At 50.6% G+C, this 13,382-nt stretch overlaps 1 protein-coding gene across 1 annotated transcript in view; it reads right to left on the bottom strand.

Moving 5' to 3' along the window:
* Positions 1–10,634: 10,634 nt before the first annotated feature.
* Positions 10,635–13,382, bottom strand: part of CORO2B (coronin 2B) — a gene marked incomplete at both ends in the record, with an annotated part of 74,107 nt that continues 71,359 nt past the window's right edge. The window contains one exon of the mRNA XM_080692199.1: positions 10,635–10,766. Within this exon, the coding sequence (XP_080548325.1) occupies positions 10,635–10,766 (132 nt within the window). The remainder of the gene's footprint in view (positions 10,767–13,382) is intronic.

The following is a 13,382-nucleotide window of genomic DNA, read 5'->3' as shown; positions in this document are numbered from 1 at the left end:
CCTGAGGTCTGCGGGTGTCATGGGTGTCATTCTTCGCTCACCATAGACAAGAACTCGCCAGGTTTCCTATCAAGAAACCCCCGTTTCATTTTCATTTGGAAACAGGGTCTCTTAAGCCAGTGCAAGTGGCTGGCTTCGAACCTGCGCGATCCTCCTGTCTCCGCCTCCCAAGCGCGGGGATTACTAGCGTGCGCCACCACGCCCAGCTGATAGATATTTTTTAAGCTGGGGATATATATAGCTTATCCGTAAAGAGCTTGACTAGTATCTGTGAAGCCCTCAGTTCAATCCCTAGTATTACACACACACAAAAGAAGAAAGAAAAGGAAGACAGGAGGAAGAGGCTATCCAGAGGAGGAGGAGAGGCTATCCACAGGTTTCAGGAATAAGGGCATGACTTCTTTGCAAGGCTAAAATCTGGCCTGCCGCATTTTAGCTGGTTTGTAATTTCTGTGAGGAGTCATGGTGCTGGCATACAGCCTGGGCACTGTAGGTACCTAAAAAACTCTGTTGCTGGGGAAACTTGGGAGAACTTGGGCAGGGGGATTAAAGAGTAAAGTTAAAACTCCTGAGAATTTAACCTTAAAAAATTCTTTATTAAAAATTAAAAGGGGCCGGGCGTGGTGGCGCACGCTTGTAATCCCCGCGCTTGGGAGGCTGAGACAGGAGGATCAGATAGGTTCGAAGCCAGCCTCAGCTACTTAGTGAGGCTCTCAGCAACTTAGTGAGACCCTGTTTCCAAATAAAGTATAAAATAGGTCTGGGAGTATAGCCTGGAGGTAGAAAGCCTCTGGGTTCCATCCTAGTACCACCAAAAAAAAATATAATAATAATAATTAATAAAAGGGGAGCCAGGTACACCTGTAATGCCATTACTCGGGAGGCTGAGACAGGAGGGCTGCAGGTTTAGGGCCAGCATGTGGTTACTTGGTCCCTATTTCAAAATAAAAATTAAAATAGTGCTGGGTTAGCTCAGTGGTTGCACTCCTGGGTCCAGTCCCCACTTACTTTTCCCCCCACAAATTAATAGGAACATAGGCAGCACCTCCTGCAGGAGGTGAGTATGTGAAGTGTTTGCCTGGCAGGTGGGCCCCTCAGAGCTCGGTTCCCGAGGGTGTGAGGAGGGCTCTTGGTGCTGCCTGCTGCTGCTGCTGCTGCAGTAGATGGACAAGATGGCCCGGGAAACCGGGCACAGTGCATTTGCTTAGGGCCAGGAGATGCAGGCTTTTCCCAAGAGACTTTCTGTCAATGCTTTGGAAAAACACATGATGGATGGTGATTTTTTTTTCTGTTTTGTTTTATTTTTGTGAGTGGGGCAGACTAGGGCTTGAACCAGGACCTCATGCATGCTAATTATACGCTCTTATCACTGAGCTACACTCCAGCCCCTAGTGTGTGTGTGTGTGTGTGTGTGTGTGTGTGTTACTAGGGATTGAACCCAGGGGTATTCTACTTCTGAGTTATACCTGCAGCTTTATTTGAGTTTTGATTTTGGTGGTACTGGGGTTCCTGGAAGCCCTTCTACCTCCGGGCTACACTCCCAGACCTATTTTATATTTTTGAAACAGGGTCTCTTACGCCAGCGTGGCTGGCTTCGAACCTGTGCGATCCTCCTGTCTCCGCCTCCCAAGTGCGGGGATTACAAGCGTGTGCCACCACGCCCGGCTATCTGAGTTTTGATTTTGAAACAGGTCTCACTAAATTGCTGAAAGTCTCTCTAAGGGGCTATCCTCCAACCCGTGATCCTCCTGCCTCAACCCCACACATACTAGGATTACAGGCACCACCCCCCAGCCCCCCTGCCAGTTCCTATTTTTATGTTTATATCTAATGCTGTTACTTGTCTTCTTCCGCATTTATATCTTGTCTCTCCGGTGCACCTTCACATCAGAGGCGATCCCTCAGGCCTGATCCCTATGTAACTTTTTGATTCCTTAGGCCTAGGCTTTCTTATTGCTAACTTGAGGAACTCATGCCTTTCTGATATTGCAGGTTATTTGAAGATCCGGTATCCAATAAGATAAAAGAGAGAAGCAGCTTTAAATAGCATGTAGACACAGAGGTTATTATCAATAAGGTGATTCCTGTCTGTATCAGGTAAGCGCTGCCCGGGGTGGCTCTTGGCCAGCAGGCAGTCAGAAAGGAGAAAGAAAATAGTCAGGTGTGGTGGCACAAGCCTGTGAGTCCTTGGGAGGCTGAGACAGGAGGATCTCAGGTTCAAGGCCAGCTTCAGCAACTTAGCAATACTCTGTTTAAAAATAAAAAAAATAGCTACACCTTTGGAGGTAGAGCTCAGAGGTTGAATGTATACTAGAAAAAGAAAAAAAAAAGGAAGGGAGGGAGGGGAAGAAAGAAAGGAAGAAAGTGAGGGAGGAAGGAAGGAAAGAAAGAATGAGAAACAAAGAGAGAAAAGAGAAAGAAAAACTCATGTCCTCTCCTTTATCTGGTTAATTATGTTGTGACTGGGGTTCAATCAATCAGAGCCCAAGAGTTCTGACATCACTCCCTGAGGTCAGACGGGCACTGGGCAGGCGCTCGAGTGCCCAGCTCTGCACACAGTTGGTCTGAACTCCCTCCCACAAGCCAGGGGAGTCCCATGGCTTTCTCAGGATTTCTGGGAATTTGCTGGGCTTAGGCTGCTGAGCTTATCTCTTGTTCTAAATCCCCTTCTTGGAGGCCTTATGGCCACACCTTAATCTCTGTTTCAGAATTGTCCCAAAGTTGAACATAGCCCTTTATCTCTCCAAACAGTCCACCTAGTCCCAGGCCGTGGCTTGTCTCACGAGCATTTGCTGAAGGTTTGGAGAATGGATTACACCAAGGAGAAGGGCTGAATGCAGAATCATAGTCCAGATATGTATCCCAGAAGCATTCTATTTTTGAGCTATAGCTCCAGCCCAATTTCTTTACTTTTTATTTTTTGTATTTTATTTGGGGACATGGTCTCACTAGGTTGCTGAGAGCCTCACTCTAAGCTGCCTAGGCTGGTTTCGAACCTGTGATCCTCCAGTCTCAGCCTCCAAAGTACTGGGGTTACAGGCGTGGGCCACCACGCGGGGCCCCTCCAGATAACTTACAATGAGTTTAAAATTGAGCCTTACCTCTTTGGGTTCTTAAAGGGCTTCTGCAGTTTCCTAGCTGGCAGGGCTGGAGCGTCTCAGCATTGCTGGGCTTCCCTTCTCTCTGCTTTCTCCTTTGCCCTCCCTCACCCTCCATTCTGCTCCTTTCTAGGAGGAGCTGTCCCATCCACCCTCACCTTCCACCCTCAGGGGGCCTATCAAAATATTGTCCTAAACAAAGATACTTCCTTCCCTGAAAGGAACTCTGTTGCTGGCTGATAAAATAATAGCATTTCTTATCTTCTACAACAAATGACAAGGTTGCCAAATAGTGCTTCTTCCTCGAGAGCTCTCATAATAGCTGGCCAATGGGAAAAGTAAACAGCCCGTACCGGGTGAGGAAGCTTTGCAGTCCTGGTCTCATTGGCTCAGAGATGCACACGTGTGGGGGAAAGCTGGGCAGTGCTGATTAACTTATGTTCTGATGAACAAAAAGCAAAGTTAAGAAAGCCTTCATAAACCGGCGCCGTGGCCCACGCTTGTAATCCCAGCATTTGGGAGGCTGAGACCGGAGGATTGCGGTTCCTTCGTGGACAGCCTCAGCTACTACTAAGTGAGGACCTTTGCAACTCAGTGAGACCCTGTTTCAAAATAAAGAATAACAAATAGGGCTGGGAGTGTAGCTCGGAGGTAGAATGCTCTCCTGGGTTCCATCCCCAGTACCGAAAAAATAAAAATAAAATAAAATAGAAAATTAAAAGGGCTAGGGGTGTAGCTCAGAGGTAGAATGCCCCTGGGTTGAATCCCCGGTACTTCAAACAGACAGACAAAAATAAACCCCCACAATTATGTCTATTATGAAAAAATGTATTAAAAAAGAGAATTTAATGTTATCCTCTTACCCTGAGATAATTGTTCCTGGTTATCTTAGTGTCTTCTACACATTTCTTGCTGCTTTGCATATGAGTGTGTGTGTGTGTGTGTGTGTGTGTGTGTGTGTGTGATACTTGACATTAAACTCAAGGACATTCTACCTTCAAGTTACACCCCTGCTCCTTTTTATTTATTTTGAAGCAGGGTCTTGTGGGGCTCGGTGACGCATGCTTGAAATCCCAGTACTTAGGAGGCTGAGACAGTCTCAGCAAGACGGGGGACTCTTGTCAACCTAGTGAGACCCTGTTTCCAAATAAAAATAAATTAGGGCTGGGGGTATAGCCTAGAGGTAGAGTGCCCCTGGGTTCAATCTCCAGTGCTACACAAAAGAAAAAATACAACAGGATCTTGCTACATTGCTGCGGCTGTCCTTAGCCTTCCAGGTACCAGGATTACAGGCATGTGCCATCATGCCCAGCTTGGCATATGAATTTTAGTCATCAACTAGATTGCAACCTGAGACCAAGCACTACGTCTTACTTATGTCTTTAGTTCTAGCACCTAAAACAAAACTGGATATAGAAAAGGCATTGGATATATATATTCAATAAGATAATTTATGAATGAAAACTGCCTCCAAATCACAGTAGACAAAGAAAATGAACCTATTTTCATGATGAGTACAGATGACTTTTGAGCAACGGTATGAATTTCAGGCATCCTAAGACGCCAGGGGAGGGGAGCTTAAAGATATGAGGGCCTTTTGACTCAGATTGCTAAGAAGCCCCTAAGAGCATCCAGGTCTTTCAGTGGCAAAAAGATCCAACAAACTTTCTAAGACTGGCCCTTTCTCCTTCTGGTAGCCCAGAGGACATTTGCTAAGCTAGATGTAGCCAGCACCATTCCCGGTCCTGTTGATGGTGGTTTACTAGAGAAATGCAAAACACAGCCGCCACCTCTACAGAGGGCTTCCTTTGATAGCTGCCTCTCGCCCAGCTCTGGCCCCATTCCTGAGGCTTCTGATGTGTCCTGTCTCCCTCCCTTCCCCCCATCGCTCCTTTCCCTTCCGCATAAGGTCAATTCTGGATCTCAGCACACTTGCTTGTCTTCTCTGACCACGCCCAGGCCATTGCCAGCTCCCATCTGGCCACTGGTCCCCAACCGGGACCTGCTTTTGCTGTTCGTAGCCCTCCACCCAATCCCTCCTTCTGGAGCAGCTGAGGGAGGTGTCCATTCCTGCTTCAGGCTCTTCTCGACTCCCTATCATGGAAGTATGGTCCAGACTGGTCCAGTCTCCCAGGGAGAGGGCTCAGGGCATCCCCGGGCCGGCCCCATGCTCTTCCTCTGTGCCTGGGCTGTACCACCATGCCTGGGAAGCAGAGACCTCAGAGAAATGGCTCCTGTTTTTCTCATCAGCAGCTTCCTGGAGACTGCGTGGGCTGGAACTGGTGAGTCCCAGGGCAGGGCTGGGCTGTTACCACAGGCTGCAGAGGTCTGGCCAGGACCCCCGGCTCCTTTTCTCTCTTCCCTTTCACTTTCTGACTCTTTCTTCTGCCATCTCCTCAACCCCAAGCCTGTCACCATCCCGTCCAGGCAGCCCCCACTGCTCACAGGGAGCAGATCAGGGCTGGGCTGGGACAGGAAGCACACAGCAAGCCTCTCCCCAGGGCAGGAAAGGCCGAAGAACGCACTCCAGGCGGCAGAGGCCTGGCGCCCCCTTGGGAGCATCCCTCCTCCCGCACCCGGGGCGTCTCCCATCCCGCCTGAATTCAGGTGCCTGCTTTTGCCATGACACCTGGCGCCTGTGTTGGGGTCATTAAATCTAGGGTGAATTGGGAGAGGGCCATAAGGGGCCAAGCTCAGAACAGGAAGGCTCAATAGGAAGGCCATAAGCTGCCACCTGCTGGCTGGAGTCAAGTTTCTAGCAAATTCTTCCTGATCCTGAAATCTTTCTATAATCACTGTGACCTTGAAATCCAAGATCTCTACCTTCCCACCGCCCTCCTGCCTCTCGAAGCCCACGCCGTTAACCCTATGCACACCAGCATTCCACCCCCAGGGGGTTTTTGCATGGACAGGGCCCTGGCCAGGCAATGCCTAGCCCAGGCAGTGTGACAAGCCAGGTGTCAGGGAGGGGCTCCGAGACAGGCGCCTCCTAGAACCTTCACCCCCTACCCGTGGCTGCTCTCCTTTTCTCTCTGAGCAAGGCTGACCCATTTGTGCTTGTTAACCGAATTGAAATTCCAAGGGAAGACAGGCTGAGGGTTGTTCCCAAATAGGAAACACACACACACACACACACACACACACACACACACACACACAACACGGAGCTTCTGCCAACCTCTTCCCTCCCTGCACTGCAGGCCCCAGGGGGATCAGGTGATGGTTCCTATGGCAGAGGTGAGTTAAGTGCCCCTGTTCCAGACAGCCCGGGACAGTCAGCACAGCACCTCTGGGCTGGATGATGGGTGGGGCTTGGGGTGTCTTGGGTATAAAGTCATTTCCCACTGTGAAAACAGCAGCCATGTTTCAAATGGTCCACTGGTGGTCTGGGATGCTCGCCCAGTGCCGGGAGAGTCTAAAAATGCCTGAGCCCAGCTTGGGATCTCAGAGGCTGGCTGGAAGACAACCCAGGAGTCAGCAAATCCTGTTCCACCCTGAACCCAGCCAAGAAGGAAGCTTGTCCCAGCTCCAGGGGCCCTGAAGGCTGCCAGTGAGATGTGGTGCCCAGAGATGGGCCATCATGGGAGCCCCTCAAGGGCGCTGGTCCCCGGCACCAAGTAGGTCCAGCTACTTGGAAGTCCAGTTGGTTTTCAGGGGCTAGATTCGGTGAGGAAAAGGCCAGAGAACATGGATCATCTGCACCAGGATCAGAGGAGGCATGTGTTCTGTTCCCAGCCTGGATAAGGAGTCCTAGGCATGACCAGAAGGGCGCCCTTGCTAATGCCAGGGGCATTAGAAACCTTTCCATAGGAAAGAAGGGTATGGGGTTTGTTCTAAGATATCTTTACCTGGGAGAGAGGGCAGTCAACACCTGGTAGGGAGCACGGTAGTAGAGATGGTTCAGAGAGCCACAAAGGGCTTGTTCCCATACGTCTTTAGATAATTAAAGCTGTGTGGTGGGCTAGGCCGTAATTGGCAGAGGGATCAATATATCCGACTAGGCAAATAATAGATTCACACATATGAAGAATGTAAGGACAGGAGGCCACCCAGTGGGAACCCAATGGACTAGTTCACAAATGCAGCTGGGAAAGCGGGCTGAGTATGGGGAGGGGCAGGGTGGACCCAGCCCACAGACAGGTCACCATAGGTAATCATGGAAGAGCTGCCCCGTTGGGCTCAGAATTGGGAATTAGGCAGGACAGAGTTGTCCCTGAGACAGATCACCTTGTGTGTCCAGGCACCCATTTCCCTGGGCACAGGCCAGGGAAAGCATCGGCCAGGAGACAAGCTCCTTCTTCCCCAGCATCCAGGAAGAAGGAGCTTAGGAGGGCCAGACTTTCACTGAGCGCAGCATGTCTGTGAAGCCCAGGCTTTGGAAATTGACCTAGGGGTGTCTTTGTTTAAATTCCTGTTCAGCAGCGTGCTTTTCTGTACCCAGGCCCCACAGGAAGCCACCCTCTGCTCCCCTGTCTCTGGTACACCTGCTTGTACCACTTGTGCTTAGGTGGTGGGTGGTCATGGGGATGTGTCCCATCCTTCCCTCTGATGGCGTAACAATGGAAACCTCAGGTGTGGGACCAGGAGGAAACCCTAGGCATTGCCCCTACCCTCATTCTATAGATGGAGAAAATGATGTCCAGAGATGAAAAGTATCTTACTGTCACACAGCCTGTGAGGGCTGGAATGGGGCCTGGACCACACATACCTGGTATCCTGCCCAGGGTTCTCCTGCAGCCTGCTATCACCTCCTCCTCAGTCCTCTTCTCTAAGACTTTGCCATTCTCCTGGGCTCTTCTAAACTTATAGTAGAGCCGGGAATAGTGGTGCACACTTATCATCTCAGCATTTGGGAGGCTGAGACAGGAGAATGGCGGTTCGAGTACAGCCTCAGCTGCTTAGTGAGGCCCTTTGCAACTTGGTGTGGGGGAAGGGCAAGGCAGACCCAGACCACAGACAATTCACCATAGGTAATTATGGAAGAGCTGCCCCATTGGGCTCAAAATTGGGGATTAGGCAGGACAGAGGTGTCCCTAAGACAGAGCGTCTTGTTTCAAAATAAAGAATAAAAAATAGAGCTGGAGGTGTAGCTCATAAGTAGAACGTCCTTGGGTTCAATCCCCAGTATTGCAAAAAAAAGTAAATAAATAAAAATGAACTTACTATAGAGTCCATTTCACAGCCCAACAACTCTTCTCCCAGACAATCAAACAAAAAAATCAAAAGGGCTGGGGGTGTAGCTCAGAGGTAGAATGCCCCTGGGTTCTGTTCCCAGTACAAAGGAAAAAATAAACAAAGGGAGGGAATAATAGAATTTATCACTTAGAGCTGCTGTGAAGATCAAATGAGCCCAATATATGGGATTGTTCTTTTTTAATTTTAAAAAGTGAGAATGCAGATTGTACTTAGGTACAAAGTCATGTTTACCTTTTATGTCCCTAAGAACCTGAGTACAGGGGAAGCGGTCTTGGAATGTTCTTTATAAGCCATAAAGCACCATCCCAGTGAGTACTGGTCACCCCGGGTCAGAGAACTGCTGAATTAACTAGAACAGTTGCTCTCAACTTGGGGTGATTTTGATGCCCCAGGGGACTCAGGCAAGTATATGGGAACATTTTGGGTTGGTTGTCACCACCAGGTAGGAATTGCTATGGCACCTGAGCCGTGGAGTCCAGGGAGGCTGCTAAGCACCTTACAACAGCCCACAGTGAAGAAGGATCTGTGTCAGTAACGCCAAGATGAGAGCACATCTGTAGACACCGAGGGCAAAGGAGCTGTGGGCGGAGAGCCGACCAGCAAGGCAGCAAGGCACCATCTTGGTCACCAAGGCACCATGGTGACCAAGACCAGAAGCCCCCCGGGCGAAATGAGATGGCCATGGCCAGATAAGTTGAAAACATTTTATTTCAATTCTATCCTTGGGAGGCAGCATAAATAATCACAGAAGACCACAAAGATCAATGGGAAAGAAAAAAAAAATAAAGTTCCAGGAGTATGAAGGGGAGATGGGAGCTGATGCTCCAGCTGGGGGTGGAGAAGGAGGCCCTGCTTCAGCCTGCGGTGCTGAGAGGCCTGAGGGCTGGGGACGCTCCAGCCCCCTCCCCCAGGGCCCCTGTGGATGGATGTGCCGGACAAGGGCAGGTGTGGAGTGTCCTGAGTCTAGCAGATCTTCACCCACAAGAGAAAAGAGCAGACACACATTTCCTGATCTGCAGGTCTCACCCCCAAACTGTGACTTTTCTTGTGGGTTGTGGGAGATGAAAGGTGCCGAGGAGGAGGAGGAGGAGAAGAAAAGAAACCGTGCAGAAGACCCAGTGAAATGTGGCATCTCAGAGTTGCGTGCGCTCGGGCCGCTTCTCTGTTTCCTCATCTGCAAAATGGAGCGGAGGATGCGGGGATCTGCGAGATCCCGCGTGTCAAGGACTGTGTAAACTTTAAAGTGCTATACGGATGCGAGCGCTGTGGTGGTTCTAGGTGCGTAAGGCTGAAGTGGCTGATCGGGTGGGAGGGACGCAGGGAGCATCCCCTCCGCCTGCCCAGGGGCTGAGCTCCACCCTTCTCAGCCTCTCCGAGGAAAGAGGCCTCATCTCAGGTGGAGCCCCCTGGGGGTGAGAGCGAAGGGTGCCGCCTGGAGTGTCTGGGCGCCAAGCGGGAGGGGCCTCGACCGGGCAGTGTGGCATGTTGGCACTACTGGTGTCGGGCAGACAGGACGAGTGGCTTCCAGTTCTCCTCGTGGAGGGGCCCACACTGGGATTGGCATCTCGATACAGTGGCCTTGGGGCCGAGACACAAGGGTCCTGGTCCCAGGTCCACTGTTAACCTGCAGAGTGACTGAGAAAGTCACATCCCCGATGCAACCCTCGGTTCTGTCATTTGACAGTCGGGGACACTAACCCCTACCCTGGCTGGCTCACAAATTAAATGGGAAAAGGGTGTGCAAGAGCTTTGAAGAGAATCGCGGGGAAGGCAAGGGGTCATATGGCCTTGGAGAGCATCCTCTTCTTTCCCTGAAGACAAGGGGCGGGGGAGGGCAGAACCAGGCAAGCCAGGCTTGTGGGCTGCCGGGAGGAGAGGATCAGGAAGGGCAGAGGACTCCAGCCTGCCATCCAGCCCTTGCTCTGGTCCCAGCGGTGATGCTGGGCCTCCAGTCCCCAGTGCCGACATGTCCCAGCAGCCCCTTGGCAGGGGAAGAGTTCAAGTTCTGAGTCAAGCTGGGATCCCGCAGCCCCCTCTGCTCCCTCTCTGTGGAGGGCATCCCTCAGGGAGTCCACGGTCCTGGCCCAGCAGAGGGCCATCCTGGCTCCTGGGGTGGCAGGGCAAGCGTCTGCCAGTGGGGGGAGGGATTGGTATTAGCATGAGGTCAGGAGGTCAAGGGTCAGCTTCCAGTTCTCTAGGTGGTAGGCGGGGTCCTCAGGCTGGCCCCAGCTCCAGTCCTGGCCCTGTCTCCGGGTCACTGGATCAGGGGAAGGTAAGGGACGAGTAGAAACAACGGAGAGATGGCTGGCTTCGAGGGCGGCCGGAGGGCGGGCGGCACGGCTAACAGTTCTTGGGGCTGTTGCGCAAGTTCTTCAGCTCCAGCTGCAGCTGCCGGATGCGGATGTCCTTCTGCGCCAGCTCCTCTTTCAACCGTCGGATCTCGTCCTGCTGCCGAAAGAACATTCGGAGGAGCTGGGGTGGAGAAAGAGCAGGTGAGAAGGGGTTTGGTAGGTGGATCTCCGGATCCCTCGAGTTCGCCCCCTGCAGCCTGCCTGCCGGTCCCTGGCTCCGGCTGCCTGTGGCCCAAGCAGCCAGCTCTCATCTGCAGCGTTTCCCCTCAAAGCTCACCCGTGCCTCCTACCTTCCCAGTGAGGGAGGAGAAGAGAAAACTCAGCTGAGCAGACCTGATCACACACTGATGAAGACAAGCTGCCACCGTCCCGTTAGCCCAAGCTTGTCCCCTCGGGGGCCCAAATCTAGTGCTTTTCTTTATCATCCTCTTGGTCCCCCTTCTCCTCCTTCTTCTTTTGTTATTACTGGGGATGGAACCCAGGGACATTCTACCTTGGAGCACACTCTCAGCCCTTTTATTTATTATTATTATTATTATTATTATTATTATTATTATTATTATTATTGGTGGTACTGGGGTTCCTGGAAACCCTTCTACCTCTGGGCTACACTCCCAGACCTATTCTTATACTTTTTTAAAATTTGAAAACAGGCTCTCTTAAGCCAGCGCAGCTGGCTTCGAACCTGCGTGATCCTCCTGTCTCCGCCTCCTAGGAGCGGGGATTACAAGTGTGCGTCACCACACCCAGCCTATTTTTTTATTTTTTACTTTTATTTATTTATTTATTTATTTATTTATTTATTTATTTATTTATTTATTTTGCAGTGCTGGGGATGGAACCCAAGGGCATTCTACCTTCAGGTTATACCCTCCAGCCCTACTTTTTTTCTTTTTTTTAAATTTTTTGTGGGTCTGGGGATGGAACCCAGGGGCATTTGACCTCTGAGCTACACCCCCTGCCCTATTTTTTATTTTTTACTTTGAAACCGGGTCTCACTGAGTTGCAGAGGGCCTCACTAAGTAGCTGAGGCTGTCCACGAACTGTGATCCTCTGGTCTTAGCCTCCCGAATGCTGGGATTACTAGCGTGCGCCACCACGCTCGGCTTTACTTTTTTATTTCTTTATTTTGAAACAGGGTCTCACTGAGTTGCAGAGGGCTACACTAAGTAGCTGAGGCTGTCCATAAACCATGATCATCCTGTCTCAGCCTCCCAAGTACTGAGATTACAAGCATGCACCACTACACCTGGCTTGTTTTTTATTTTGAACCGGGGTCTCACTAAATTGCTGAGGTTGGCCTTGAACCTATGATCTTTCTGTCTCAACCTCCCAGGTACTGGGATTGCAGGCATGTGCCACCATGCCCAGCTTCTTTTCTTCTTAAGGAGGTTCAGGATACAGGATGCAACCTAGCTTTTTTGTTTGTTTGCAGAGCTGGAGATTAAACCCAGCTCTTGGAGCATGCTAGACAAGCTCTCTACCACTGCGTGACACCCCAGCCCTGGAAACTAGATTTTAAAACATGGACTACGACAGAAACACCAAAGTTTGCACTGGGCTTGGGCAAAGCATGAGTATCTTTTTTTCTTGGTGGTACTGGGTATGGGACCCAGGGGCTTTCTACCTCTAAGCTACGCTCCCAGACCTATTTTATATTTTATTTGGAAACAGGGTCTCACTGAGTTGCTGAGAGCCTCACTAAGTAGCTGAGGCTGGCTTCGAACCTGTGTGATCCTCCTGTCTCAGCCTCCCAAGAACGGGGATTACAAGCGTGTGCCACCACGCCCAGCAAAGCACGAGTATCATGACCCAAAGCATGGGTATCTTCCTTCAATCCACTCCTGACTGACCAGTTTCTACATTTCTTCCGTCAAACATACTGGCAGCTGCCCATCAAACAGGGACCCCTGGAAGGCAGCCGCTACTCATGGGCCCTGCATGCCACAGTCAAATGTTACCCACAGCCAGCGGCAGTCTACATAATTTTTTTTGTGGTACCAGGAATTGAAACCAGGGGCATTCTACTTCTGAGCTACACCTCCAGCCCTATGCTTTTTAATTCTTTAAAAAATTTTTTGAAACAGGGTCTCACTAAATTGCAGAGAGCCTCACTAAGTAGCTGAGGCTGGCTGCCATCCTCCTGTCTCCGCCTCCCAAGCGCGGGGATTACAAGTGTGCGCCACCACGCCCGGCATAATTCTGATGTGAATTACATTTGCTCCTGGAACTGATATGATAAAATGAGTAACTATGATATACACTGATGAAATGAGTGTAAAGCGCCGGGCGTGGTGGCGCACGCTGTAATCCCCGCGCTTGGGAGGCGGAGACAGGAGGATCGCGCAGGTTCGAAGCCAGCCTCAGCTACTTAGTGAGGCTCTCTGCAACTTCTTAAGACCTTGTTTCTAAATAAAGAATAAAAAATAGGGCTGGGCATGTAGCTCAGAGGTAGAATACCCCTGGGTTCAATCCCCAGTATCACACACACAGAATTTCTTAATGGATTGTAAAATTATTAAATATCTGTTACTTTTTTTGTGTGTGGTAATGAGAATGGAACCCAGGGCCTCGTACATGCTGTGCAAATGTCCTACCATTACGCTGCATCCCCAAACTCAAGTTATTAAATACATGAGTTTTAAGATAGCCCTTCTCTAGCCGGGCGTGGTGGGGCACGCTTGTAATCCCCGCGCTTGGGAGGCGGAGACAGGAGGATCGCGCAGGTTCGAAGCCA

This window comes from Muscardinus avellanarius (assembly GCF_963383645.1).
Source record: "Muscardinus avellanarius genome assembly, chromosome: 3".
Taxonomy (NCBI): Eukaryota; Metazoa; Chordata; class Mammalia; order Rodentia; family Gliridae; genus Muscardinus; species Muscardinus avellanarius.
Note: the sequence above shows the minus strand (reverse complement) of the source record. Positions and strands in the feature narration are given on the sequence as shown.